Source organism: Narcine bancroftii, chromosome 1, assembly GCF_036971445.1.
Source record: "Narcine bancroftii isolate sNarBan1 chromosome 1, sNarBan1.hap1, whole genome shotgun sequence".
Taxonomy (NCBI): Eukaryota; Metazoa; Chordata; class Chondrichthyes; order Torpediniformes; family Narcinidae; genus Narcine; species Narcine bancroftii.
The window spans coordinates 200,905,415-200,930,998 of NC_091469.1; the positions used below are offsets into that span (position 1 = coordinate 200,905,415).

General features: G+C 39.2%; 1 protein-coding gene across 3 annotated transcripts in view; it reads right to left on the reverse strand.

Annotated features, from left to right (window-relative positions):
* pbx3b (pre-B-cell leukemia homeobox 3b) overlaps positions 1 to 25,584 on the reverse strand; it is a 244,833-nt gene that overhangs the window by 15,156 nt on the left and 204,093 nt on the right. For all 3 annotated transcript variants that reach the window (XM_069888197.1, XM_069888201.1, XM_069888200.1), the window contains 2 exons: positions 20,483 to 20,673; positions 11,142 to 11,277 (listed from right to left, as the gene is read on the reverse strand). In XM_069888197.1, the coding sequence (XP_069744298.1) occupies positions 11,142 to 11,277; positions 20,483 to 20,673 (327 nt within the window). The remainder of the gene's footprint in view (positions 1 to 11,141; positions 11,278 to 20,482; positions 20,674 to 25,584) is intronic.

Consider the following 25,584-nt stretch of genomic DNA (forward strand, 5'->3'; position numbering starts at 1 on the left):
AATTATCTACAGTAGCAGAAAACTCATGTCAAAAAGAACAATAGCTGCAGAAAGTGGAAATCTGAAAATAAAGACAGAAAATGCTGGAAAAACTCAGCATCGTTGGAGAAAGCAAAATTGTTAATGTTTCAACTTGATCTTTGATCACCTGTACTTCTAGCAATTTCTGATTAGACTTGTATATCTGATTACAAATCTTCAAATCTACAGAATTTACAATATGTTTATAATTAAACTATAAAGCTTCGTAATAGAAAAAGATGAATTATTGCAAAAGAATTTACAATTATTTTATTTGAAAGTATTTTGATTTAAATGATTATAGTCAGGGCCATAGTGAGCTTGCATCTAGAATCTTGTGTACAGGTCTGGTCTCCCTACCTCAGGAAGGATATACTTGTGACAGAAGTCAGAACAGGGAGTATTCACCAAATTAATTCTTAGGTTGGCAGGTTTATCAATGCTGTAAAGTTTTTAATTCAATCTCAAGACATGGTTTTGATGGAAAGATACCTCAATGCCAAATTTTGGACTATTGCACCATCTTCTTGAACCAATGCAAGTGAACAACTTTCCCAGACTGTTCCAGTGACAGTTAGGAGTTGTAATATGTGGATTGTAAAGGAACACATGGCCTCCCCGTCTGGAATATTGTAAATTGTGGAGGGTCACGTGACCTCCCTCCCCGGAAGTTGCATCAGTTGCCAATCAAGGTTGGACTCTAGCCAGCCATTACTGTTGGCTCATTTAAATGATTCAGTGTCATCTTTTGGCAATGCATACCACACTTCTTTCTCTCTGCTTCTTGGTCTAATTTCATGACATCACTCCACGCTAGGTCACTACTGTGGACATCGTGGAGTAGTCTCGGGCAAGTTGTGCACTACACTGAATTGAGCCTTAGTACTGTAATGGATCAATGTTTGCAGAGAGCCACACCCCTGCTGGTACAGGGGATGGGGAAAATGTTTGAAAGTCCCTATCTGTGAAGTGTATGCACGTGTGGGAGTGCGGTAAGGTAAGCAGCCACTGGTATTGGACTCCTTTGTGCCCGTTGTGCCAGCTTGCACCATTATAATTTTTATCTCGTATCGTGTAGAAGATAGGTGGCCAATGGTATTGGAGTCCAACCTGGGTCTGATATGAATGTCAATATACTGTAGTTATTTAAGCCCCTTTCACACTTGCATCCCAATAAATTGGCCATTCAGTGTCCTGGGATAGGAATGGGGGATTTGACTTTTCACACTTGACCACTCCTAACTGGGACACTGAATGCTTTCACACTTGCTAGGAGCCATCCCCAGGGTTAGGACTGTTCTAACTTCTACTGGTGATGTCATGATGCATTGAGTGATGCTGGACCTGCCCTAAATCCTGATCAATGTATTGTGATCTTGTATTTCAACAAAATTAATCATGCCCCTGTTGTTGTTTTGCCGACCTATATAAACCTTTATAAGGAACCGTGGGAAAGTGCGAGCAATAAATAATAGCAGTCAATTTTTAAACAGGGTGGGAAAGTTGGTAGCGCTATAGCGCAGTTTATACAGCATGGGAAAGTTTGTAGTGCTGTAGAGGACAATTTTTAAACAGGGTGGGAAAGTTGGTAGCACTATAGCGCACAATTTATACAGCGTGGGTAAGTTTGTAGTGCTGTAGAGGACAATTTTTAAACAGGGTGGGAAAGTTGGTAGTGCTATAGCGCAGCGTGGCAAAATTGGCAGCACTATCGTGGGGAAAAGCAATGGCAGACCTTCCCTCCCAGAATTCCATGCAGCATTCATGGAGGGATTCCTCTGCCACACGGCCTTCTGAGGTCAGGTCCGGCATCACTTTTTCCCAAGGTCTTTATAAATTGTTCACTATAGCGCTACCAATTTTCCCACGCTGTTTAAAAATTGTCCACTATTGCTGTTTATTTTCTCTCTCTCGCTCCGAATTTCCCATGGCAAAGTTTATAATTTCACTTTAATCTTTTCTTCCTTCATGTTCCTGCACTCAAGCAAAAACTTGGGTCATTTCAATCCCAAAATGCAAATTGCCCATTTCACACTTGCTTGATTGCAATATTGGTGTCTGCAATCTCCAGTGCGAAATGGCGTCATCTGACACCAGCGTTGAGCTGATTTTGCTTTCACATGTGACATTTTAAAGGCCAATTGGCTGTTAATTTCTAGGATCATGTGCAAGTGTGAAAAGGGCTTTAGTAGTAATTAAGTATAATTTGATGACTTCACCTGTTTGTTTCCCGTGTGTTCAATGAAGTTACCTTTTATTGTAACATTTGTATCCAGATTCGTGTTGCTGTGAACCCACCAAACTTGATACTTTCTCAAACACAACAGAAGTCTCAATAAAGGAATGGTCCTACCCAAAAGCAATAGGTGAATTAATCACATCAGTGGATTTGTACGCCATTCTGAATTCTATGAACACAATTAAAGACTTTTTTTTAAAAAGTCAAATTTAATTCAAAGTCAATTGATGGGGTTTAAATGCTTGACCTAGATTATTAGTCGAGGCCTGATGAATTATTCATACAGCCCCATAATCATCCCATTATTGTGAAAATGCTGATGCAATGAATTATTAGAACAGAGCTTAAATGAATTCTGCTGCCATGTCACCTCAAGTTTAGCCGTCACTGTTTGGTGCATCTTATATTTTTTTATAATTAATGTTGTTTAGTGATATAGTTTTATTGCATTGTACAGGATTTTGTACCTGCAAAAACCTCCTGTGCTAATAATAACTACCAGTGCATGAAATCATTCCCTGTTGGAAGTTGAAATGTATTGACAAATAACCTACCATTGACAAAAGCATTTGTATCCCAGATGTATTCTAATAAGCATTTTTTTAAAATGTAAAATAGTCTTTTTATATTCGCCTGAGCATTCAAGAGTATGTAAACTAAATAGGACACATTTTGAAGGCTGTATGTTTTTCTTAAATTATATTGGCATCTTTAATTACTTCTGTTCCAAATACATTCTCAAAGGGTATTTGAACACTTTGGGCAGTTCACGTTATATTATTATTTTGTTTAATTGCTTTTGTGGTACCTGCTTCCCACCAAACAGAAAAGAACGTACAGGTAAAATTCTCCACCATTTGTGGTTCTTTTAGAAAAGCTACCATGCTGTACTTTGAGCCATCGACACAGCCTGTTATCGACTGGATCTTTTATAGCTTCTCTATTAGTGAGGGAGTCATAAATAATGTGATACAGAGGGAGTTCAGTGTTTTGGTTTTTAATGTTTATTGGTGTTCTCTAATTATCTGTCTGTACTCAGGTTTTTTTTTATTAATCTTAACAGTTTGTTGGTTTATTTGAACCTCATGAATACTATACCAGCTGGGTATTAAAATCTGAGAAACTCCTTGATGTGTGAGCTTAGTTGAATCTGTCCATGCAAAATTGGTCACAAATATATGCAGGTGTACATAACATTTGGGAGGGTTGCCTGTCTCATGATATAGGTTGTGAGCTTAACTAGATCATCAAGGAGAGCTGTGCACACAACATACAGGTCCAGGGGAGCGTAAAGTATGCATACTTATGAATGTTGATCAAATGCAATATCTGCAATGCAATTTTCTACTGAAACAATGGTAGTTATGGATTTCAGATTCATTGTCAAGAGTCCATAAATGACATCACACAATGCTGAGATTCTTTTTCTAGTGGTGAGGCAGAATTACCACTTATTGGTAGTGCAAAAAATACTGTACCCAAAGAAATGTAAACAAGCTGACTGTGCAATACAGAGACAAAACAATTAATAAAGTGCAAAACTAAGAGTCCTTGAATGAGTCCCTGACTGAGTTGGTTGAAGAGTCTGATGATGGAGGGGTAGCAGCTTTTCCTGAACCTAATGATGCAGATCTTGCGGCACCTACACCTCTTCACAGATGGTAGCAGCAAGAACAAAGTGTGTGCTGGGTGCTGTGGATCCTTGATGATTGCTGCTGCTTTCCAACTGCAGCATTCCCTGCAGACGTTCTCAATGGTAGGAAGGGTTTTAACTGTAATGTTCTGTGCTCTGTCCACTTTTGCTTGGCTTTACACTCAGGGGTATTAGTGTCCCCATTCCAGACCATGATACAGATGGTCAGCACACTTTCCACCACACATCGGTAGAAATTTTCCAAGGTTTCTAATGTCCTACTAAACTCCACAAACTCCTGAGGAAGTAGAGGTGCTGACTTGCTTTTTTCATGATGTTCTTTGTGTGTTGGTCCAGGAAAGATCCTCCAAGATAGTGACTCCCAAGAACTTAAATGTGCTCACCCTCTCCATCTCTGATCCCCCAATAATCACTGGATTGTACACCTCTGGCTTTCATTTCCTGAAGTCAACAATCAGCTCCTTAGTTTTGGTGGTGTTGTTGGTGTACCATTCAGCCAAGTTTTCAATCTCCTTCCTCTATGCTGTCTCAATGCCCTTTTTTTATACAACCCACCACCATAGGAGTATAATGGATAGAACAGTGGACTAGAACTTGCTAGTGGAGGAGATGTTCTTACCAATCCTCACTCATTGTGGTCTGGGGGTGAGAAAATCCTGGATTCATTCACACAGTGAGTGGGGTGTTGAGTCCCAGGTCTTGGAGTTTGTTGATCAATTTTGTGAGGATATGGTAGTATCTTTCCTTTCTTTGGCTTGGCTTCGCGGACGAAGATTTATGGAGGGGTAAAGTCCACGTCAGCTGCAGGCTCGTTTGTGGCTGACAAGTCCGATGCGGGACAGGCAGACACAGTTGCAGCGGTTGCAAGGGAAAATTGGTTGGTTGGGGTTGGGTGTTGGGTTTTTCCTCCTTTGCCTTTTGTCAGTGAGGTGGGCTCTGCAGTCTTCTTCAAAGGAGGTTGCTGCCCGCCGAACTGTGAGGTGTCAAGATGCACGGTTGGAGGCGATATCAGCCCACTGGCGGTGGTCAATGTGGCAGGCACCAAGAGATTTCTTTAAGCAGTCCTTGTACCTCTTCTTTGGTGCACCTCTGTCTCGGTGGCCAGTGGAGAGCTCACCATAGAACACGATCTTGGGAAGGCGATGGTCCTCCATTCTGGAGACGTGACCCACCCAGCGCAGTTGGGTCTTCACCAGCGTGGATTCGATGCTTGCGGACTCTGCCAGCTCGAGTACTTCGATGTTGGTGATGAAGTCACTCCAATGAATGTTGAGGATGGAGCGGAGACAGCTCTGATGGAAGCGTTCTAGGAGCTGTAGGTGATGGCGGTAGAGGACCCATGATTTGGAGCCGAACAGGAGCGTGGGTATGACAACGGCTCTGTACACGCTGATCTTTGTGTGTTTCTTCAGGTGATTGTTTTTCCAGACTCTTTTGTGTAGTCTTCCAAAGGCGCTATTTGCCTTGGCGAGTCTGTTGTCTATCTCTTTGTCGATCTTTGCATCCGATGAAATGGTGCAGCCGAGGTAGGTAAACTGGTTGGCCGTTTTGAGTTCTGTGTGCCCGATGGAGATGTGGGGGGGGGGGGGGGGGGGCTGGTAGTTATGGTGGGGAGCTGGCTGATGGAGGACCTCAGTTTTCTTCAGGCTGACTTCCAGGCCAAACATTTTGGCAGTTTCCGCAAAACAGGACGTCATGTGCTGAAGAGCTGGCTCTGAAAGGGCAACTAAAGCGGCATCGTCTGCAAAGAGTAGTTCACGGACAAGTTGCTCTTGTGTCTTGGTGTGAGCTTGCAGGCGCCTCAGATTGAAGAGAATGCCATCCGTGCGGAACCGGACGTAAACAGCGTCTTCATTGTTGAGGTCTTTCATGGCTTGTTTCAGCATCATGCTGAAGAAGATGGTAAAGAGGGTTGGTGCGAGGACGCAGCCTTGCTTCACGCCATTGTCAAAGGAGAAGGGTTGCTGTATCTGACCCGACCTTGTTGGTTTTCGTGCAGTTGGATAACCATGTTGAGGAACTTGAGGGGCTATATGTAAGAGCATCCTGATATATGCATCTTTGCTGTCCAGGTTTTCCATGGCTTTATGTAGAGCTAGTGAGATGTCATCCTCCATCGACCTGTCACAATAGGTGAATTGGAACAGATCCATGTCGCCATCAGACAAGAGCTGATGTGCTTCAACACCAGCCTTTCAAAACATTTCATCACTATTGATGTGAGTGTCACTGGTTGATAGCAACTTAGGCAGGTTACTGCACTTTTCTTTGCCACTGGTATGATTGACGTCTGTTTGAAACAGGCGAGTACCACACCCAGCCAATGTCAGATGCTGAAGATATCCTTGACTACACTGACAAAATTTTTAATACTCAGCTGGGTACTCCATCTGGACTGAATGGTTTCCTTGAATTTTCTCTCCTGAATGCAGCCCACGTCATCCTTGGCTTCTACTTTGTTCTTATGGTCAATCGGGCACAGAAGGCATTGAGTTCATCTGGGAGAGAAGATTTTCAGACTCCTATTGCACCAGATTTGGGTTTGTAGCAGGATCCTGCCACAGCTGTTGGGTATCCATTGTTATTTTCACTTTCATCCGGAAACTCCACTTGGCCCAGGAGATTCACTTTTCCTTTTCAAAGAAGCTTACCTTTGCAAGCCTCTTCATCAAATAAATTTCTGCTAACCATATCTGACATGTGAGAGTGGCAGCGCACTGTGAGACTCTACGATCACTTACTTCAGAGAAGCATCTCACTATTTTTGCTAAAATTCTGCTTATATTTACATTTACAAGTATAAAAACGCATTTAAACATCAACAAAAGCAAACTTTCCTCTGAGAACTACAAAATTAGTCTGAAGGTACGTATTATATGTAGCTCACACTTTCAATATTATTTGAATTGTCAGTACATACAAGAGCAAAACTGCTGGAGAAACTCAGCAGATCAGTCATCACCTGTGATGGGAAAGACACAATGGACATTTGGGTCAAGAACCCTGCATCAGGATGGAGAATGTAAAGGTGAGATTGCCAGTATTAAATGGTGAGGGGAAGGAGGGAGGTAGGAACTAGCAAATGATAGGTGGATCCAGGTGAGGAAAGGTTCATTGGGAGAAGAAGTCAAATGGGGCGAGAGGAGAGTGGAGATAGTGACAGGGACTGAGGTGAAATGTGGATCTAACAAGGGATGCAGATTATGGAAACTGATAAGAAATGTATCAATTAAGGAAAGGATGGTGGGAAAATGGGAACCACAGTAGAAGGGAAATGAATCAGTGGGAGGAGCAAGCAACCTTCACCTCTATTCTGGGACCTAAGGAGCCACTCCAGGTGAGGCAGAGCTTCATAAGCCCTTCTTCAAACCTTTTTAGGTGCACTGGATGTGGCCCATTGCAAGCCAATTTAAGTCACCTTCCCATTCTCATGCCAATCTATCTGTCTTCTAATTCTACTGGGCACAGTTGAGATGATGGATTTAAGTTAAAGCTACTTGAGCACAAGGAGGTGAGAGATGTTCTGCTGATGGGATTGGATGAAGGAAACTCGGGGTTTAAACACTTGCTGGGCTATATATTAAACAGTGGCAACAGTGAACACCTCTTGTTTCACCTCAGTAGCAATCATATGAGTGGAGGCAGACAGAGTCAATGATCTATTCTTAGAGCTCGCTGCACCACATCAGAAATTTGGCTGTGTACGAAGGTTTGAGTACTTTTGGAAACACCTCATATTTTTGGCATGTAGTCCATAGCCAAATGGCATGATCAGTCAATTTCAGGTGAACTGTCTCCCTAGTTTCCTTTCTACTTCCTCTGATTCCCCAGGCCCACTTACACCCCCACTTCATTCCAATTCTCCTATATCTGCCTTGTTACTCTTTTTTTCCCCCTCCTCTGCCTCCATTTGCCCATCAGTGACCAAAATCCTCCCACTGGTTTACCTATCCCCTCTCCCTGCTTCTCCCATCTTCCCTCCATCCCTCTTTTATCTGGACAACTCATCACCTTCCATAATCCGCAGTGTTGATTGACTTATCACCTGGATCGACCTATCAGTTGCCAGCTCCTGCCTCACCTCACCTTTGACCTTTATACTGGCTAACTCTCCTTTTCAATCTCAGACCTGATACAGCGTCTCAACCTGAAGTGTTGACTGCCTCCTTCACTCTACAGATGCCACCTGGCCTGTAGTTTGTTACTTTTTAATTCCAGATTCCAGCATCTGCAGTTTCTTTGTCTCCTAATTGCAAAAGAATATTTAAAAAAAATTACTTCATCTGTTCATCAAAAATTAAATATTCTTTAATTAAAACCACAGCCTTTAGTTAGAGATCAAAATATACTTATTTACTGCCCAACACAAGACCCTAAAAATACTGATTGTACGTCTGGGAGTGAAAATTTGTCCTACGCCATTTGTACTACATGCACATTTGTAGCAATAGGTGCATGTGATATTCTGCCTCAAAAATTATGCTTCACTGAAAGTAGTGTATAAAAATTAATTTGTGCAAATTAGTAGAAAGAAATTATTGAAAATTTTTAGCAAAGCTCTATTTCCTAAAGAAATAAAAACTCCAGTTGAAGAGTACTCCACCCTTTGCTAACTGAAGTAATTAGCAATAGGGCAGGATCAAAAGAAGAACCCAAGGACTGGAACCATTTTAAAGTCAGCGGTGTAGTCCAAAAATTGATTTGTCTTGGGAAAACTGAATCTATGAGTAAATTGCCAAATTTAGAAAATATTCCAGGTTAAAAAAAAAATTAAACTCTTGTCTCTTGATTATGGTCCAGTCGCCACAATTCTAGTCCAGTAACTTTATTACCATGCAGTAATCTCAGGATGAGGAAACTGAGGTCAAAAGGATTTTCTTCATATAGTATTCAGATTTCTGGCAATACCCAATCATTGAGTATATTCTAAACTATGAATGCCAGATTTTTGGATTTCACTGGAATACATGGATGAGGATAGGATAGGAAAGTGATAATCTTATTGAACGCCATGGGCTCAAGGGACAGTAACTGGCACTTAGTCCTATCCATCAAGATCTTTCAAATTGAGCATATTTTTCTAATTCTCGCCACTTATACAAAAAAAATCCAAGATTTTGTGATAGTTAACAATACACATCTCTTCCCTTGTTAGAAATCAATACGCAGAGGCTTTCACTCTAACCAGAGATGATGACATTTAGCTACCTGCGCACCAGTTAATCAAAATTGTTTTGAAAGGTACGGTCATATGGTCTCTTTCATGGTTTGTTTCCTCACCAAAGAATCAGAAAGCAAATTTCACGTTGCTATTCGAGCAACTTTGTTCTTTCCATCTTCATAAAATGACAGTGAAGTACACAATTTTATTCTTGGCTATTGATTGACTAAATGGTTTTTTTTGCCTAAAAATTGAGAAACGAACTCCAATTTCAACAGAGTTAATTTTAGATTTTTTTAACGCTACATAGTTCACTTGAACAGACACCCCTTTACCACCATTCATTTCTGGGAAACTCTTTCTCTAACGCAACACATTAGCCAACAGCATTTAGTTTAAGCAAATAACATTTTAATCAGCAGATAGTCCTATTAGCAAAGTAGTACTATAGTTTGAACCTACTTTTAAAACTTTTCCCTGAAAACGCTTAGCTTATAGACTAAACTAAATGCATAGCACAATTTCCCATCATTTCTATTAAGCAAATATGCAAGATTAATGAATAAAATTTAATAGAAATAGCTTATTCACTCACCAGAAATTAACTTTTCAGTATATCTTTTACAGATGATTCCTTCAAACATCAGTTGAAACAATTGGAATAATATTAATTAATTAGCTAACCTCAAGCTGCTTTCTAATTATGCTTCTGAGAGTTCCTCTGGAGGTTAAGTTGATCATCATGTCAAAAATAGAACAGAAGTCATGAATAGTTAAAGCACAATCCATTTAACCCTCAGCCACATTCTGATCAATATATTATGAGCTGTAATATTGATATGCAAGACTCAGTAGTCCAGGATCACCGTGTCACCTTAACCAATCCATTCTATCACTCTGAGTTTAGAAGCAAACCAATACTCATGACACCTAGCAAGCACCTTGATAAGTATAAATAGAGCAGCTGTCATGGTCAGTCATAAAATATGATATATGTGTCCATAAGTGAAGCTGACTGGGTAACTCACAAGCAAAAACAGCAAGTGAACTACGGTCAGTCTCGCAAGGGGAGCACAGATCATGTTTCCCACGTGCCTCTAACCTACTTGAACTGTAATGGCAGATTTTCTTCAAACCATTTTGAGTGTGTTGAATATAAGTATTTAAATAAAGATTATTTGGCAAAGAAATCAAGCTCACGACGCCCTTTTTAATCAAGTATGCATCCTCACTAGAACTTTCAAATATGATGCCATGACACCACCTTGAAAATCCCCAACCAGGAATTATTAAATTCCCATTGTAGATTGATCTGAAAATTGATCTGCCAAAGAGTCACGAAGCAAACATGAACCTTAAGGTCTCAGTATAAATAAGGAGCAGGAGCTTAGTTCAAACATGGAACAGCTAATTTCATGTCACAGAGAAACATGTCTGCAACTAGTGTTAACTTGTGGTGGTAAAAAGCATGATCATGTACTATTTTGTGAATTAAAAATCTGGAGCTAAGCTGGAAATTTCTGTTCAATTCTATCATTTCACTAAATTGCCATTTTGCAAATGAACCTTTTATTCAGGAGTTGCTTGGACAGTCAGTTCAGAGAGCAACCTCACAACATCTTAGCCTGCATAAACCCACAATGAATAAACCTGTTAATTCGATGTCCTCTGCAAGTTTACGTTGTGTTGTTCTGTAATTTTTCATCTACTCAGTTGTGATTATCAGAGTAGAGAGCAAATAGGCTGGAGTAACAACTCAACCACTGATTTTATAGAAATGATCAACCCATATCGGGAGCTGAAGAAGGAATTCGTCCATCGTTATTGAATGAAGATCTACCGGGACCAATGCCTGAAGAGGGCGCACAAAATCAGTGAACTGGTGCAAACTCGAAAGGCCAACATGGCCTGTTTCCGCTCTGCAAATGGTTATATGGTTATATCGTTGAATCACATTGAACAAAGTTTTGAGACCAGCTTTGACAATCTACTGCTGCTACTGTTTTTAGATGTGAACAGGTATATTCCTCGAGAATAAATCCCAAGTTGTGGATGGCTCATCTTACTTGTGACACCGTGATGCTGCATTTCTTTGCCAGCTCTTCTTTGGCTTCTTCGCTGGGATAGGGATTGCTGAGGTGCGAGTAGAAATACTCGTTCAACACTTCTGTTGCTTGTTTGCTGAAATTACGTCGCTTTCGTCTGAAAACATTAAAAGAGGGATTTGATTTTTCTTCTGATTGGACATTAGGAAATTGCATTTTAATTTGACAGCTTTCTACCTTTCATCGAACAAGTAAATTAATTGTGACTCAAATTGAAAGTTGAATACATTATTCAAAAGGATAATGCATCATTCCTCATTTCGGTGAAAAGCCACAAAACAAAAGCAATGTATTCAAGTGTGTTTTTTACTGCATTGGACCAAAAATACACTGATGGAAGAACAACACCAAACATCAGTGGAACTGAGAACCATTAAATTTCATTTAGGCACTTTAGCAACACTGGTTGTTCAAAGGCAGCTTTATAATCAGCATCTCTTTAAATTCTGCAAGCAGCTGAGTTTCTGGCAGTGTAAGTTGAAGCTTTCAGTCTACATCTTACTAAAATCATATTCACAATGAGCTTTTCTGTGGGAATCTTCACCAAAGAGGCAATGTGTCCCTTTGTACCCTTCAGAAATTGATTTTGCTCTGCTTCTGGAGGAAATTGGAGGGAGGGCCTTCTCCACGATACTTAACACTGCATTAACCCCACACTGCACTGTCCTCTTGGTTTCTCTACAGTGTTAATGAATGCTCACTCCTCCACAGCACACTGCATCTCCCCAGGGTGGCATTCATCTCTCCTTTGTGTGACCATTCTTATTTCCTTGTTTACACACTGTTCCCTTCAAATAAATCATTTTAAAAAAATGCACATCTGCTCAATTGAAGTTGTAGAAAGGAATCCAAATTCTCTGAAGACATTTTCCAACTGTTTATAATTATTTTGATTTACCACACCTGCTGATGACCTGGCTGCCAGTGAAATTATTCCGTTTGTTTCAACCACTCTCTCACTGTCTACAGCTGCAGGTTGTGCTGTATTAAGAGAAAGTGCATAAACACCAACCAGCAGAGATTAGGGTTGGTACATGAAGCGGAGCTCTATCGGTATGACAGCTTTTTAGAAGGCTTGTTCATAATGGAGACTATAACATTATTGTGTGCTTCTTCCTCAGTTTTAAGGAGTAAGTGGCTGACGAGCCCTCTCCTTACTCAAGAAATACAATGAAGGACAAATCACGATATTGAACAAATATTTTAAATTTTAAATCAGTGCTTTAAATGGTACACTGCAAAATAAATATCATCTTGATTTATAAAAGTACAAATATTTGGTCCCCAATCACCTTGAATTTAATAAAGCATTTTCCTTCCCTTCTTCTAAATAGAAATAATGAAAATTTAAATTTCAATAAAATTAAACCCAAGTGTTTAAATGTTAAAGTTGAAAATATTTGATTAAGAATTATTCATTATAAAAAAATTCTGACCCAAATGTGGGCCTTGTTTAAATGATGCAGAGCAACAAAATCAACACACATAAAATGATTGGACTACATGGGTGGGCAGTTATGTACATCTCTTCTGTGTCGAAAACCCTTGCACCAATTTTATAATCTGTCAAATTTATATTCAGTATACAAGGAATGCTTTTATTAACTGTAGTTGCGTGTTTTTCTATCCTCTTGATAGAAGAAAGTTTGGGTTATTTTATCCAATTCTTGACCGAGTGGCATGCTCATCCATCAATTTTAATCGTACAGTGAAAGCTTGCGTGGAACCCAATCTGAGTTTTCAAAAGCTAAAGACATTTGTGACACTTGAGCGGAAGCATCTGAATTCAAATCAGGGAACACTGAACCGAACATATAATATTTTGTCATTTGGAAAAGGATGCTTTTTTTAAAAAAAGTTATTAGGTTTAGGGGTTGCATTCTCCTGTAAAATGACTGGTTGATCTTCTCTAGGGCTCACTTTCAATCAGAGGAACTACATGAGGATTGTGTGCAGTGAGTGAGAAGAGGTTTGTATCTGCTTTAGTGGTGATTTGGTTTTACGGAGAGAATTGTCATCAGTGAGTGCAAGTTCAATTCCCACTGCAGGGGAGAAGCAAAGCCTTTCCTGATATCTGAAAGCAGTGTAAATATAGTGTTGCATTGTTATTGCCATAGATATTCTGTATGCCTTGACTACTTGTTCAGGCTAAGACAAAAAGTTTCCACTGCATTTTCCTGAACTGCAAAGCAATTTTGCTCTCTATCTGTTTTGACAATGAGTGGCACAGTTAGCACAAGGTAGCACGGTTAGTGTATCGGATAGCGCAACACTATAACAGCACCAGCAACTAGGATTCGAATCCGGTGCTGTCTGTAAGGGGTTTTTATGTTCTCCCCATACCTGAGTGGGTTTCCTCCAGGTGCTCTGGTTTCCTCCCACATTCAAAACATACCAGGGGTATAGATCAATTGGGTGTAATTCGTCGGCATAGGCTCGTGGATAGAAAGAGCCTGTTACCATGCTGTAAGTCTAAATTTTAAATTATGTCAATTTAACCTGCATATTTGTCTGCACATGTTCTATATTCAGAAATTCACTGCCTGTTCAAGTGCCTGTCCAAATGCCTCTTAAAGGTTACTATCTCATCTTCTTCCACTACCTCCACTGGCAATGTGCTCCAGACATCTACCACTTTAAATGTAAAAAAGGAACTTGACTTGTAAATCTTTAAATCTTTAAACTTTCCTCCTTTTAGTTTAAAGCTTTACCCTTTAATATTTGTTGTTTTGTTGGTCAATCCTCCTAAAGTGCAGATTGCATGGACATTGCAATGCAGAGAAATCAAAGTAGTGCTAAAAGTACGATACAGTTTTGTGTGCACCTTGCCCTGTCTACAAAATTCATTCTCATGAGTACAAGGCACTGACAAGATTACACAACAGTATTAGCACTAATGATCAGCAGAGTTGAGTCATTATCATTCATACTTTCGTGGTACAATGGGCGATTTAGCTTTCTTCTACTTCTCCTTTATTCAAGGAAAATAGTTTGATATACTTTCAAAATAAATTATGCAAACATTAACGAGCTTGATTCCAAAGTAAATGCCCTGCTAAAAAAAACCCATACCAGCTCAGAAATAAAAATACATGAAACATGCAGATAAAAAATATTCATTGTTAATATATTTTGTTTAAATTCTCTAACAGAATGCTTGATCTGCAATGTAGTAAATAGTGTTTTTTTTTATTGTACTGCTATAATTATGTACTATAAGCTAGTTTTAGAAATTGCAGTTTAGTGCTTGATACTGCATTTATGCTGTAGCTCCTGGTCTCAGATTGTTGGCTTTAGTATCAGTTCCTATTTACACTGCTTGACTGGAACTCCAATTCTCCTGCCCAGGAGAGAGCTTGGTGTATGCTTGGTTACACGCCTGCACAGAGCTCCTCTCCTAGGACTTAACATTTAAATGTTTAGAGAGTGTGGATAGTAGCATCTGCACTCTGTGAACATTTAAATTAACTCCAGGTAGCTTTACGACGTGCCCTTGAGATCCAATGACTCCCATGGGAGAGTTTTTTAAACTATGATAGCAGAGCCTTGGAATTCTAATGCACGCACCCTAAAATCTTTTTTTAAATCAAGTGTACCACAGAGGTAATATTAACACAATATGTTGTTTTAAAAGGTAAGCATGATGTAAAATTACCTTCAACCTTTAAAAATGTGTTAATTACTCTGATTACTGTCATTTTTTGTGTGATAAGGTCACATGGTTGAAACTTCCTCATTTCTCTTGGCAAGCAATGGGCCACCACAGAGCAGGCAGATTACACATTCAGCACATTCAGGAACATGTGGTAACTATCAATTTTTTTCTTACTCTTTTGAGAGATAATTAGAACTACACTTCATGATGTTCGGCATCCAAATTGTTAGAATTCACTTAGATGTGCAAAGCTTGAAGGAACAAATTATCAAGAAACAAACTTATCTAAGATTAACATTTTAAATCATTACACAATTTCCAGGGTTGCTCAGATCAGTAAAACTTTACTCCAAAAGGTGAACTTTTAATGAAATTCAGTGGATCAGGAACCCAGGAGTTTTGCAATAGTACTCAGTTTAGGAAAATTCTTCACTTTCTTTACATTTAAACTTTATGCTTATGGGAAAAATACATATTTCATATTAAGTTGTTGAAATTGCATAACAATCTTTTTGAAAATTACCAAGTTTGGAAGAGCATATTCCTTCCAGAACAATCAAGCCAAATACATCCTCTCAGCTTCTCCAAATTATAGTGTTCATTCTGTGTCATGGTCACATGGATATCGCGGATCAGAAAGTTAGATCTCAAACAAGTGGTCTGATGGCACTGAGGGAATGGAAAGACTAAGTGGAATGATGGTGAAATAGAGCTGGGTATTGCAGCATATGATGTCAAGCAGAAGCATTGAAATAAAAAAGAGAAAAAGGTTAAAAACAAAGCAATGGTGGTCAGAAGGTTTGGAGCAGTGGGAAGAAAGCCAAAAGAAAGCCATGGGTTCTCTGAAGTCTCTAGAGAGTCAGAGTGGTAAAGGGCCACTCAGTGTGGCATTGGGAGTAGTAGATGGTGCAGTCAACTGTGTTAACAGCTATAGACAAGGCAAGTAAGTCATGTTTACAACAAGCAAAGTTGTATTTGTAATCTTGTAAATGTCACAGGATTTTATACAAACTTAGACAAGGGCAGCAGAAATGCTAGGTTATGAACCGGCAGTCAGCTTTGCAGATTAATTTTACCCAATGTGCTCAGATGCTTTATTGTCCAACTGATCATTATAGATCAAGAATGCAGAATCTCTGGATCAACACTTAGAGTATGCTTGTCGTGGCTCTTAGCTGTATCTGGAAGACAACATCAAGATAGTTTGGGTTTGTGGCAAACTGTCATGTTGCTAATTTTGAATCACAGGACCTGACAGAATAGTCGAGGATCTGGAGTCACCCAGAGTTATTAGTGATGATTTTCATTAGGGGTTAAAATACATATAGGATTATTGGATTATCCTCTAAAATGCAAAAAGATAAGCAGTGTTTTGAAAGGAACCATAACCCATCAGTGGAATATTGTGGATACCTTTGCAATGGTGCCCTACGTGTGGCCTCCATGCCAGAAGCCACAAGAAGTCAACTGCTGACATATAGGTCAGATTGTGGCTGAAGCCAGAAAAGGTGATTTATTTTGGATGTTTTGGAATTTTACTTGTGACCTAATTATGAACAAATTTTAATTTTCAGAACAGAATCAGGGGAAAGATTTTCCTGCAGAAGGTACACAAAGAATAATACCTTCCAACACTGTGAAATAATAACTCTTTATGGCAAAAGGCCCTTAATAGAATAAATCAGCCAAAAACCTGAAAAGTATTTACTTTTCTGGAAATAATTGGGATAGCTTTAAGAGGTTATAAGTGCATGATTTATTGTGGAACACAAGACACAAAGAAAGCATTGGTTTTTAATAAAATTCCACTTAATTTAGTTGTTGGGCATGCAGACTTTCCATCCAGCACTCCGTCATTTAATAACATCAGTCAGAACATGTGATGTTTATGGTCCAGGTGAATCACCGATCCATCCTTTCACAGGACCGCAATAGAGATTGTCCTTTATGACTGCATCATAGCTTGATATGGCAGCTGCCAAGCATCAGATTGGTGGTCAATATGGAGGGCGATAAAAAGTGCTGAGAAGATCACTGGATCAATAACATCTATAGGGAGTGGTGCTTAAAGAGGGCTCAGAGAATCATCAAGGACTTTACCATCCAGCCCACAGTATCTTTGAGTCACTACCTTAAGAAGTATAGGAGCATTATAAAAACAGGACTGCCAGGCTAGGAAATATTCTTCCCTCAGATGGTGAGACTATGAATTATTTTTATATATTTTTATTTTGGACCACTATGTGTTTAGGTTGACCTGTGTGTTTGTGTGTGTGCACTATGGTCCGGAGATTGGCTGTTTCGTCAGGATGTATAGGTGCATGTGCCATCAGATGACAATAAACTTGAACTTGTTTGCTTGCCCTCTTTTGCATCTAAACATATTTTAGCAAAATCCACTGAATTAGAAGAAAGTAAAAGTGACGGTAAGGTTAAAAAAAAACAAAAATCAATTGAGAAATAAACTCTTCATAACAGCTTTCCAAATCAAATTCTGTTGCACAATACCAGACACAGTTTGGTGAGAAACTCAGCATTAATGGAATAGTAATGATGGTAGATACTGTAGATAATGAAGGGTAATTTTAACAGCTTGACGGAAAAGAAAGCCACAAGATTCAGTAAATTGGACAGGATGTAAAATAACACTGCACTCAATCCCATTGCAATTCCCCAAAATAGATTGAGTTAAAAAATGCCCATGTATCATACAGTCATAGAAAGAAACTGCATGGAAACAGGCCCTGTGTCCTATAAAGTCTACACTGAACCAAAACCACCCATTTGATAACCCTGCATTCCCATTGACTTCCCTATATTCTACCACTCATCTGGAACAAACTTCAGTAAACCTCAGTTGATTCAATTCTTTTAAGACATTTTCTCATTTGGTGGTGTTTGCCTTTCGGTTCACAAGACCTGCTGCACATTTTAGACCCAATTGTGTACTGATTTACTCTGATCACAACCTTGAAAGTTTGTGTATTTGAAAACATGACATTTTGGCAATGTACACAGGTGGAAATGCAAGGTATAATAGAGATGAGCTCAGCAATTTCTTGCTACAACAGTCCATTGTCCCACTTGCTTCCAGAAGGCTTCCACTACACCAGTACCAAAGGAAAACAATAACTGGCCGAAATGACGACTAACCAATGGCTTTGACATCCATGATCATGAAGTGCTTTGAGAAGCTAATCATGCCTCACATTACCTCAAGCCAGTCAATCAGCCCTGACCCTCTTCAATTTGCCTACAACCCAAACAGATCCACAGAAGATGTCATCTTGCTAACTTTCCACTCGGCCTGAGAACACCTGAATGCCAAGGACACTGACATGAGAGTACTGTCCATAGACTACAGCTCTGCCTTCAATGCCTTAGTCCCTGGCAAATTCATTCTCAAACATCGGGATCTAAGCTTCTGTGAGCCCCACATTTTGCAAAAGGATCCTTGACTTCCAGTCTACCAGACTGCAATCAGCTAAAATGGGTTACAACATCTCTGACACAATCACACTCAAAACTGATGTGCTCCAAGAATGTGTACTCAGCCCCTACTATATTCCTCTACACCCATGACTATACTACTAAATACCATTCCAACTCCATCTTCCAATTTGCCGACATCAAAGTAGTAAGTCGGGTTCCAAGTAACAAACAAACAGAATGCAGGAAGGAGATTGAACTTCTGAAGGCATAGTGCTAGGATACAACCTCTCTCGATGTCATTAAGACAAAGGAGAAGATCAATGATTTCCAAAGAGCAGTCAAATCCCCCAAGCCTGACCATATTAATGGCACTGAAGTCAAAAGAGTAGATAACCAAGTTCTCTCCAATGACCTGACCTGAGACAAATACATTGACACATGGTCAAGAAAGTGCATCTTTGAAAAGTTCAGCATGACCCCCTTGACCCTTAACAACTTCCATCAGTGCATTATCAAAAGCACATTTGCAGAATTCATCAGGGGTTGGGACAAGGAGCTGCTTGGCTCAAGATCGGAAGAAATTAAAGATAGTGAATGCAGTTCAGAACAGTATGCAAATTTCCCTCCCCTCCATGGATTCCAACTACATCTCTGTTCTATATGTAACACTTTGTAACATTTGTGTCCAAACTCGTCTCTCTGTGAACCCACCAAACCTGATACTCTTCCAATTGTTCTGTGAGCAGGGTTCAAAGAGTTTTGGCTGGACACACATCTGGAGAACTAACCATGTGGGAGATTGTACTAATGATTGTGTGTGTGGGTGTCCTGTTGGGTACATGTGTGATTGTGTATCTGCTCACCAATGGGGACAGCAGGACGTGACCCATAGCTAGTAAAGAACCCCGGGGTCAAAATATCAAATCCCAAGGTGGACCGATGATTGTCAGGGGTTCAGCCATTCGGCAACATGGCTGGCAAGCAATGCCATGCCGGTCAACTGGAACGACAGGTTGTTCCCCCACGAAGAGAAAATAGAACACCACGTGGTCTCCCTCCCTCAGTGTTGCCCGAAGCCAGGGGGAGTCATAGGGGAGGCTTATGGTTACTGATATCCCTACTTAGGCACCAGTGGGGTATCAGTAACTGATTTAAGTCATCAGGGCACCCAAAAAGATAGGGAGGTTGAATCCCTGCAACATCACTGTTGTGCATTACAGGAGGCAGTGCAGACTGCCCAAGTGTGAGTGACGAACCTAGAAATGAAAGTCATGGAGGCAGCTTGAAAGCTGATTGAAGCGCAGCAGCTCACTGGTCCGGCTGGCAAGTTGACTAAGGCCAAGTCGAGGTATTACAAACTCCTGTTTTTTTAATGAGTGTTACTTTGGGAGTTGGTGCAGCATGCACAACATTCGCAGATTTCGTAACATCTCACAGATAGCCTGCCATCATTGAGTCTAAACTATAAACAAAGGATGCTCTCAACTAAGAAGCAAGAAACAATGGTGTTTATGGAAGGAAAAACAGATGGGACACTTCCAGAGAGTAATATGATTATGATTCATGTGCTTGGACACTTAAAAGAAACAGTTTTTCAGTACTGATCAGCAAGTGATCGGCAAGACACAGAGTTGGAATGGCTCTGTGAGGTGGACAATTCCAATGATTCTCTTTGTCAGGGGAATTATTATTTAACCACCGTCATTTTGATTAACTCATATCTGGATAAACGAAGCAGGATCATTTGGATCATGACCACTTTGATGGTCGTTTCATTTGATCTGTGCCTGGGTTTTGTAAGCATCATGGAAGTCACACATTTTGTTTCACCTCCTATATTCTATAATCATGCACTTTACATGGTTCTACTAATGTTAAAGATAACCTGTCAGTCAGCTCACAGATGAACCCTTCTCACTGTACAGATGTTTTGTGACAAATCAATTTAAACTTAAATTTTATGCTTAAGCTGAAGTTCAGATTAACATAAGGACATTCTGTCATATTATAATGTTAGACTACAATCAAAATATACAATGGATGTACATTTGGTTTTGGTTACTGCTAACCTTAGTAAGTCTGCTAAATTTATCTTTGAGACTGGCATGAGCTACATATGATTAATATGTCAGGAACTATAGGTAATTGCATAATATAATTGTAAAATGGTTTTTCTTACACCAACAAAGACAGTAAATTCATGAGTAAGAAATACCTGGCATCAAGAAATCGTGACCGTAAGATCATAACTGCTTCACATGTGCTTTGCTTTAGCTGCATCTGAATCGAACTGAACTTTCGATGGATGATGTTGACCATCCTTTCAATTTCCTTTGGTGAAATGGGACGTGTCCGACTCTGTTCTCGTAGAAGGTTCATCACATGTGTGGTGAACTCGTTACAAGCCTACAACAAAAAGAGAATTCAGGTTAAATTATTTTTTCAATTCCCTGTGCAAAATAGATAAAATATTACTTCAGGTTTCCTTCTGGGTACAATGGTATTTAAAATAAAACTTCTACCATGAAATTTATTCTCAGCCAGTAGCCCTAAATCCCTCCAAAATTTGTGGAATTATATTTCCAAAGCAACATACACAACACTGTTTCAATAGAGTGGTTCTATTATATTGAACAAGGTTAAATTTTGTGCCATTGAGCTATTATCCCTGCAATAGGGAAAGAGGGTGGTTATACTGTGACAATGTTAAAATTCCTGTTTTCTGTTACAAGATCACATATCTTCTGATTTTTGTTCTGCAGAGAGTTTGTTCCACCCCATCACCCACCCATTAATACAGGGTAGCTTAATTCATACTTTGTTCATTTTTAGCATGAAATTACTTTATTCAAATGAGAAAATTCCAGCATTTTACTACCAAAATCTAGTTCATAGATATCGATTCCATGGATCAGAACCAAAAATAATTCACAACAGCCATCTGTAAGTAGCATTTATGAGCAGTGACATCTTTTACTCTTATTTCACTGTCAAGATACCTGTAGTAGCAGAACCTTTGATATATTAATTCATATAAAATGGCAACTGAAAATTCAAATAAAAGGATATATAGCAAAAAAAGAAATATCACGTCTTTGATGTGACTGGCACAATGTTTCCTAATTTATCTGATATCACATTAATAGAGCATAGGATAACACCTGGAAGGCTTTGACCATGCAGCCCAGAGAATGATATAACCAATTTTGTACACTATCACAAAAATACATGACAACATGTACTGTCATCAGAGCCCAAAGACACCAATGTTTGTTGGGTACTAAATTTCAAATTCAGTGGTCAGATTCACTCAAACAGTAATAATTTCCAGAAGCACACGGAACTTAAAAAAAAATCTGTGAACTGTTACAATCTGATATTACAAGCTGTATGAAACCCCTGATGAACTGAAAAGACACTTAACCAGCTCTCTTTGATGCAAGTCTGTAAATTTCCTCTCAACAGCATTTACTAGTTTCAACAGCATGAGAGAACAGTATTATCTAAAAAACAGCCTTATTCCTGAGTAATTCATACTGAAAAAAGCAAGGAGAGACACTGAATTTCATTAGCACCACCTGAAGGACAGCCACAGAGACCAGTTGAATTTCACGTCCTAATTTCAAGATTTTAAGATTACATAGAGACCCCTCACCACATTTATTATTCTTCAAACCAAATGAGAAATTCACTCATGTTACTTGTCCAGATAAGATTTTCGCTTTTTCCAATGTGCCAGGTTAATAACAACTAGAGTTTAATAACTTGACACAAAATATATGCACAGCTACTCCTCCTTGAATCTCTTCCATACTTAGCTTTTTTACTCACAGAATCATCTCAATTATGCCATTTAAATCTCTTCCACCTTCTACTCTGTCACACGTTCTCTTATTTCTTCTCCTTTTCTTGGAATCTTTCTGTCTTATCTCTGATTTTTTTTCTAGTTTTGATTAAACTTCCGCATTGATGACGTTAACTCTCCATAGGCATTGCCTGATGTGCTCAGAAGTTTCAGCATTTTTAGTTTTATTTCAGATTTCTAGCATCTGACACATTTTGCTTTTGGTTAACTGTTCAGGTTCAGAAATCAAGCTATTTACTTGCAGAAAGGATTCCATACAGTCTGGCCAGAACTACTTCAGTTGTTACTTTTTGGGCAACCTGAAGGCAATGTACAGGCACCAGAATACAGCAGATGCATCCGACTCAGCTATTTAATTACTTTTGACATCAGAAGGTTGAAGTACAGAACAACTCTGATTATCCAAAATGGTTGGGATAAACATTTTTTTGGAGAACTGGTCATTTTTTAAAAACAACCCAGTAGCAACAGCAAATCAATTGTATCAATGTTTAAATGACAACAAACAAGGGAAGAGTTTTTAAGTATTAAAATAATGTTTGATTCTCACCAAAAAAAAATTGCTGGTTGTATTGCCGCCACTAATTCGACACATCCCTACCACTGCTGCTGATCCCCAGGAGGCTTCCCAGGCCAGTGGAACATTCACTGGCAAGTCAGCGGGCTCCTGTCTCCCCAGTAATCAAAGCTCCCAATGCCCAAGTCCCGACTCAGAATCCTCCAAGGCCTTCTACATACGCACCTTGGGGAGTCCGGTATGCATGTATGGTAGTAGGCCGAGGGGAGGGACGGAGTTGGCATTGGGAGCTCTGGTGTGCCAAAGAGGGAGGGAGGGAAGGGGATAGGAGGGGAGGGAACGCCACTAAGCCCAAGGGCCCGCTCCTGCCCGGAAGGCCACTCTCCTTGATGACACCAAGACAAGGGATTCTTCTGACTGCTTGTGGCTGGGAGACAGTGGCATGCAATTCAAGAGGGAGAGTTGGAGAGAAAAGTCAACAGGGGAAGGTAAAGAAGAAATGGAAAGAGAAAGGGGAAGGGAGGGAGTTACCTGAAACGAGGACAATGGTAGTTCTAATTTCACGTCAAGTGAATTTGTTTTTCAACCTGTGAAGTCAGTTCAGCTCCAAAATTCTTTTGGATAAATAAGGGTTTCTGATTTGTTTCGAATATCCTCATTATTCTGAATTTTTTTTTAAAAATTTGATAAATAAGGATTTTGGAAAATCTGATTTTGGATAATCGGAATTGTACTGTAGTTTCAATCTACTATCGACAGGCACTCCATCTTGGACCCAGCTTTATCTTTAAAAACAATGTTTCTTTTTAAAATATTTTTATTGATTTTGATTATAAAGCAGTACAAACATAAAAAGTACATAAAGCAATTGTGGAGTGTGTGACAGTTTATGTTGTATTTTATATTGTAAATAGATATGTTTTATAGGAGATCACGTGGCAGGTTTTTTAGTTTAGGACACATACAGATACAAAAACTTCAAAAAAATCGTATTTAAAATGCTGGAGCTCTGCTCAAGCCACACAGTTTAGGCTCCGAGTGTCTTTGCACAAACTTTGAAGAATGCCTATAAGGACTTCACAAGCAGGTGTTAATTGAACTTGCTGTGGAGTAATGGATTACTGTTTTGGAAAGCAACAGATGAACGAACTCCGAGATTAGGTCCGGAGCCAGTCTGTCTGAGTGCTGTTCTAAGAGGGTCATGTGGTTTTCTCTGTGAGAGAGAGAGAGAGAGAGAGAGAATTCAGATCTACAGTTCAGCAGCAGGAGCTGGGACTGGAACATGACAAGCTGGCAAACTTGTGGAAAAACCCCATTTTGAAGACGGGTTGTGAGTTCTTAGTTCAGCCTGGTCAAAGCCTTTGTGGTCCAAACAAGAGGAGATGGCTGGCTACATAATGTTTCACTTGAAATAAGGGAAACAAAAAGGAACTCTGTGCTAACCTGAAAGAAAGAGGCTATCAGCTGGAAAACCCTGATGGGGCAAATTTCTTCAGCAAGACACTGAAGTGGCTGATCGGAAGGGATCAGTTGTAGATGTCCAATGAGCAACAAATCTCTCCCTGAAAACCAACAAGAACCTTCCTGAGCAGTAACCATTTACCTTTCAAACACCAAAGCCTGGTGAAATTCATAAATGTTAAATTCTGTGCACAGTAATAAGAATTGCCTGATACCAGTGAACTTGGAAGAGTGAGAAGTGAGATTGGATTGTGAATCAATGAACTTTTCTGAACTTATATACAAATTACATATTCATGTAATTAGAGTTAGAAGGGGGTTAAGTTAGTAATAAGTTAAAGCTTGATCCTATTTTCATGTTTAAAGATCATTAAAAACAACTTTTGTTTAAGAAACCATTTATCTTGGTGAATTTCTATTGTTGCTGGGTTTTGGGGTCCTCTGGGCTCATAACAAGTGTTAAGAGCAAATAACAGATTAAATCATTTTTAAAAAGGCACAAAAATCATGACATATCCACAATTCATAAACATATTAATAATTTAACCCGATTAAAAAGTAAAAATGTTTAACATGCCTTTCTGGTGTTATAGACAATGGATGTGCTGAGTATTATTGCTTGTGCTTATATTGACGGGCAAATGAAAACAAGTGAAATTTGTGTGTGATGCCTTCAACTTAAAGTTCTTTTAGTTTGTTTTAGATTACTCAATATAGCAAATGAAGCTAAACTATGTGCATGTCACTGATATTTCCTATTGCAACAAGATATTAGTTGGAAATGTATCATTTTATAAACTGGGCAGTTAAGGAGATTAAGAGGTTTGTATATGTCACCAAATCTGGATAGTAGATACTAGTGGGTCAAAAAGGAAGAGCCACTGCAAAATAAAGAGCAACATTCTCAACACACACCTGGAAGTACTAGAGTATTGTGAATATGGCGAGTCAAACTTCATAAACCTGTATTAGAGGAGCAAATTAATGAATGCAAAATGTGATTTGCTATTGGGCATTTTACCAATATCACAGATGCATGCAACTACTCTAAACCAGCAATTCATGTATGATTAATTAGAATATTTCATTTATACAATGTGCACTTTAGCTTATTACTCTAAGTAAAATTTGTTAAGTATTTACATTTAGATAATTAAAATCTGGTTACACCCTTAAGAAACATGTATGCTCTTCAGGCAAAAGCTTTTGTGACTACTTACAGTAAATTACCAATTTAAATTACATCACTGCCTGCCTCAGTGTAGTCTCATTGATGCTGTATTTTGTACCAAGGGAGACTGCTATAAATCAGACAGCATTTGCCCTTTAAGGAGCTAGTTTTCAAATATAATTTCTTCGAACACACTCTCAGATTTAAAAAGTAAATCAGCAGCCAGTGTGGCAGAGTTATTTCACTGCATGACAAACTCATAGGACAATGGAGGAAAGATGTTACAATTGGTAGTTACCATGT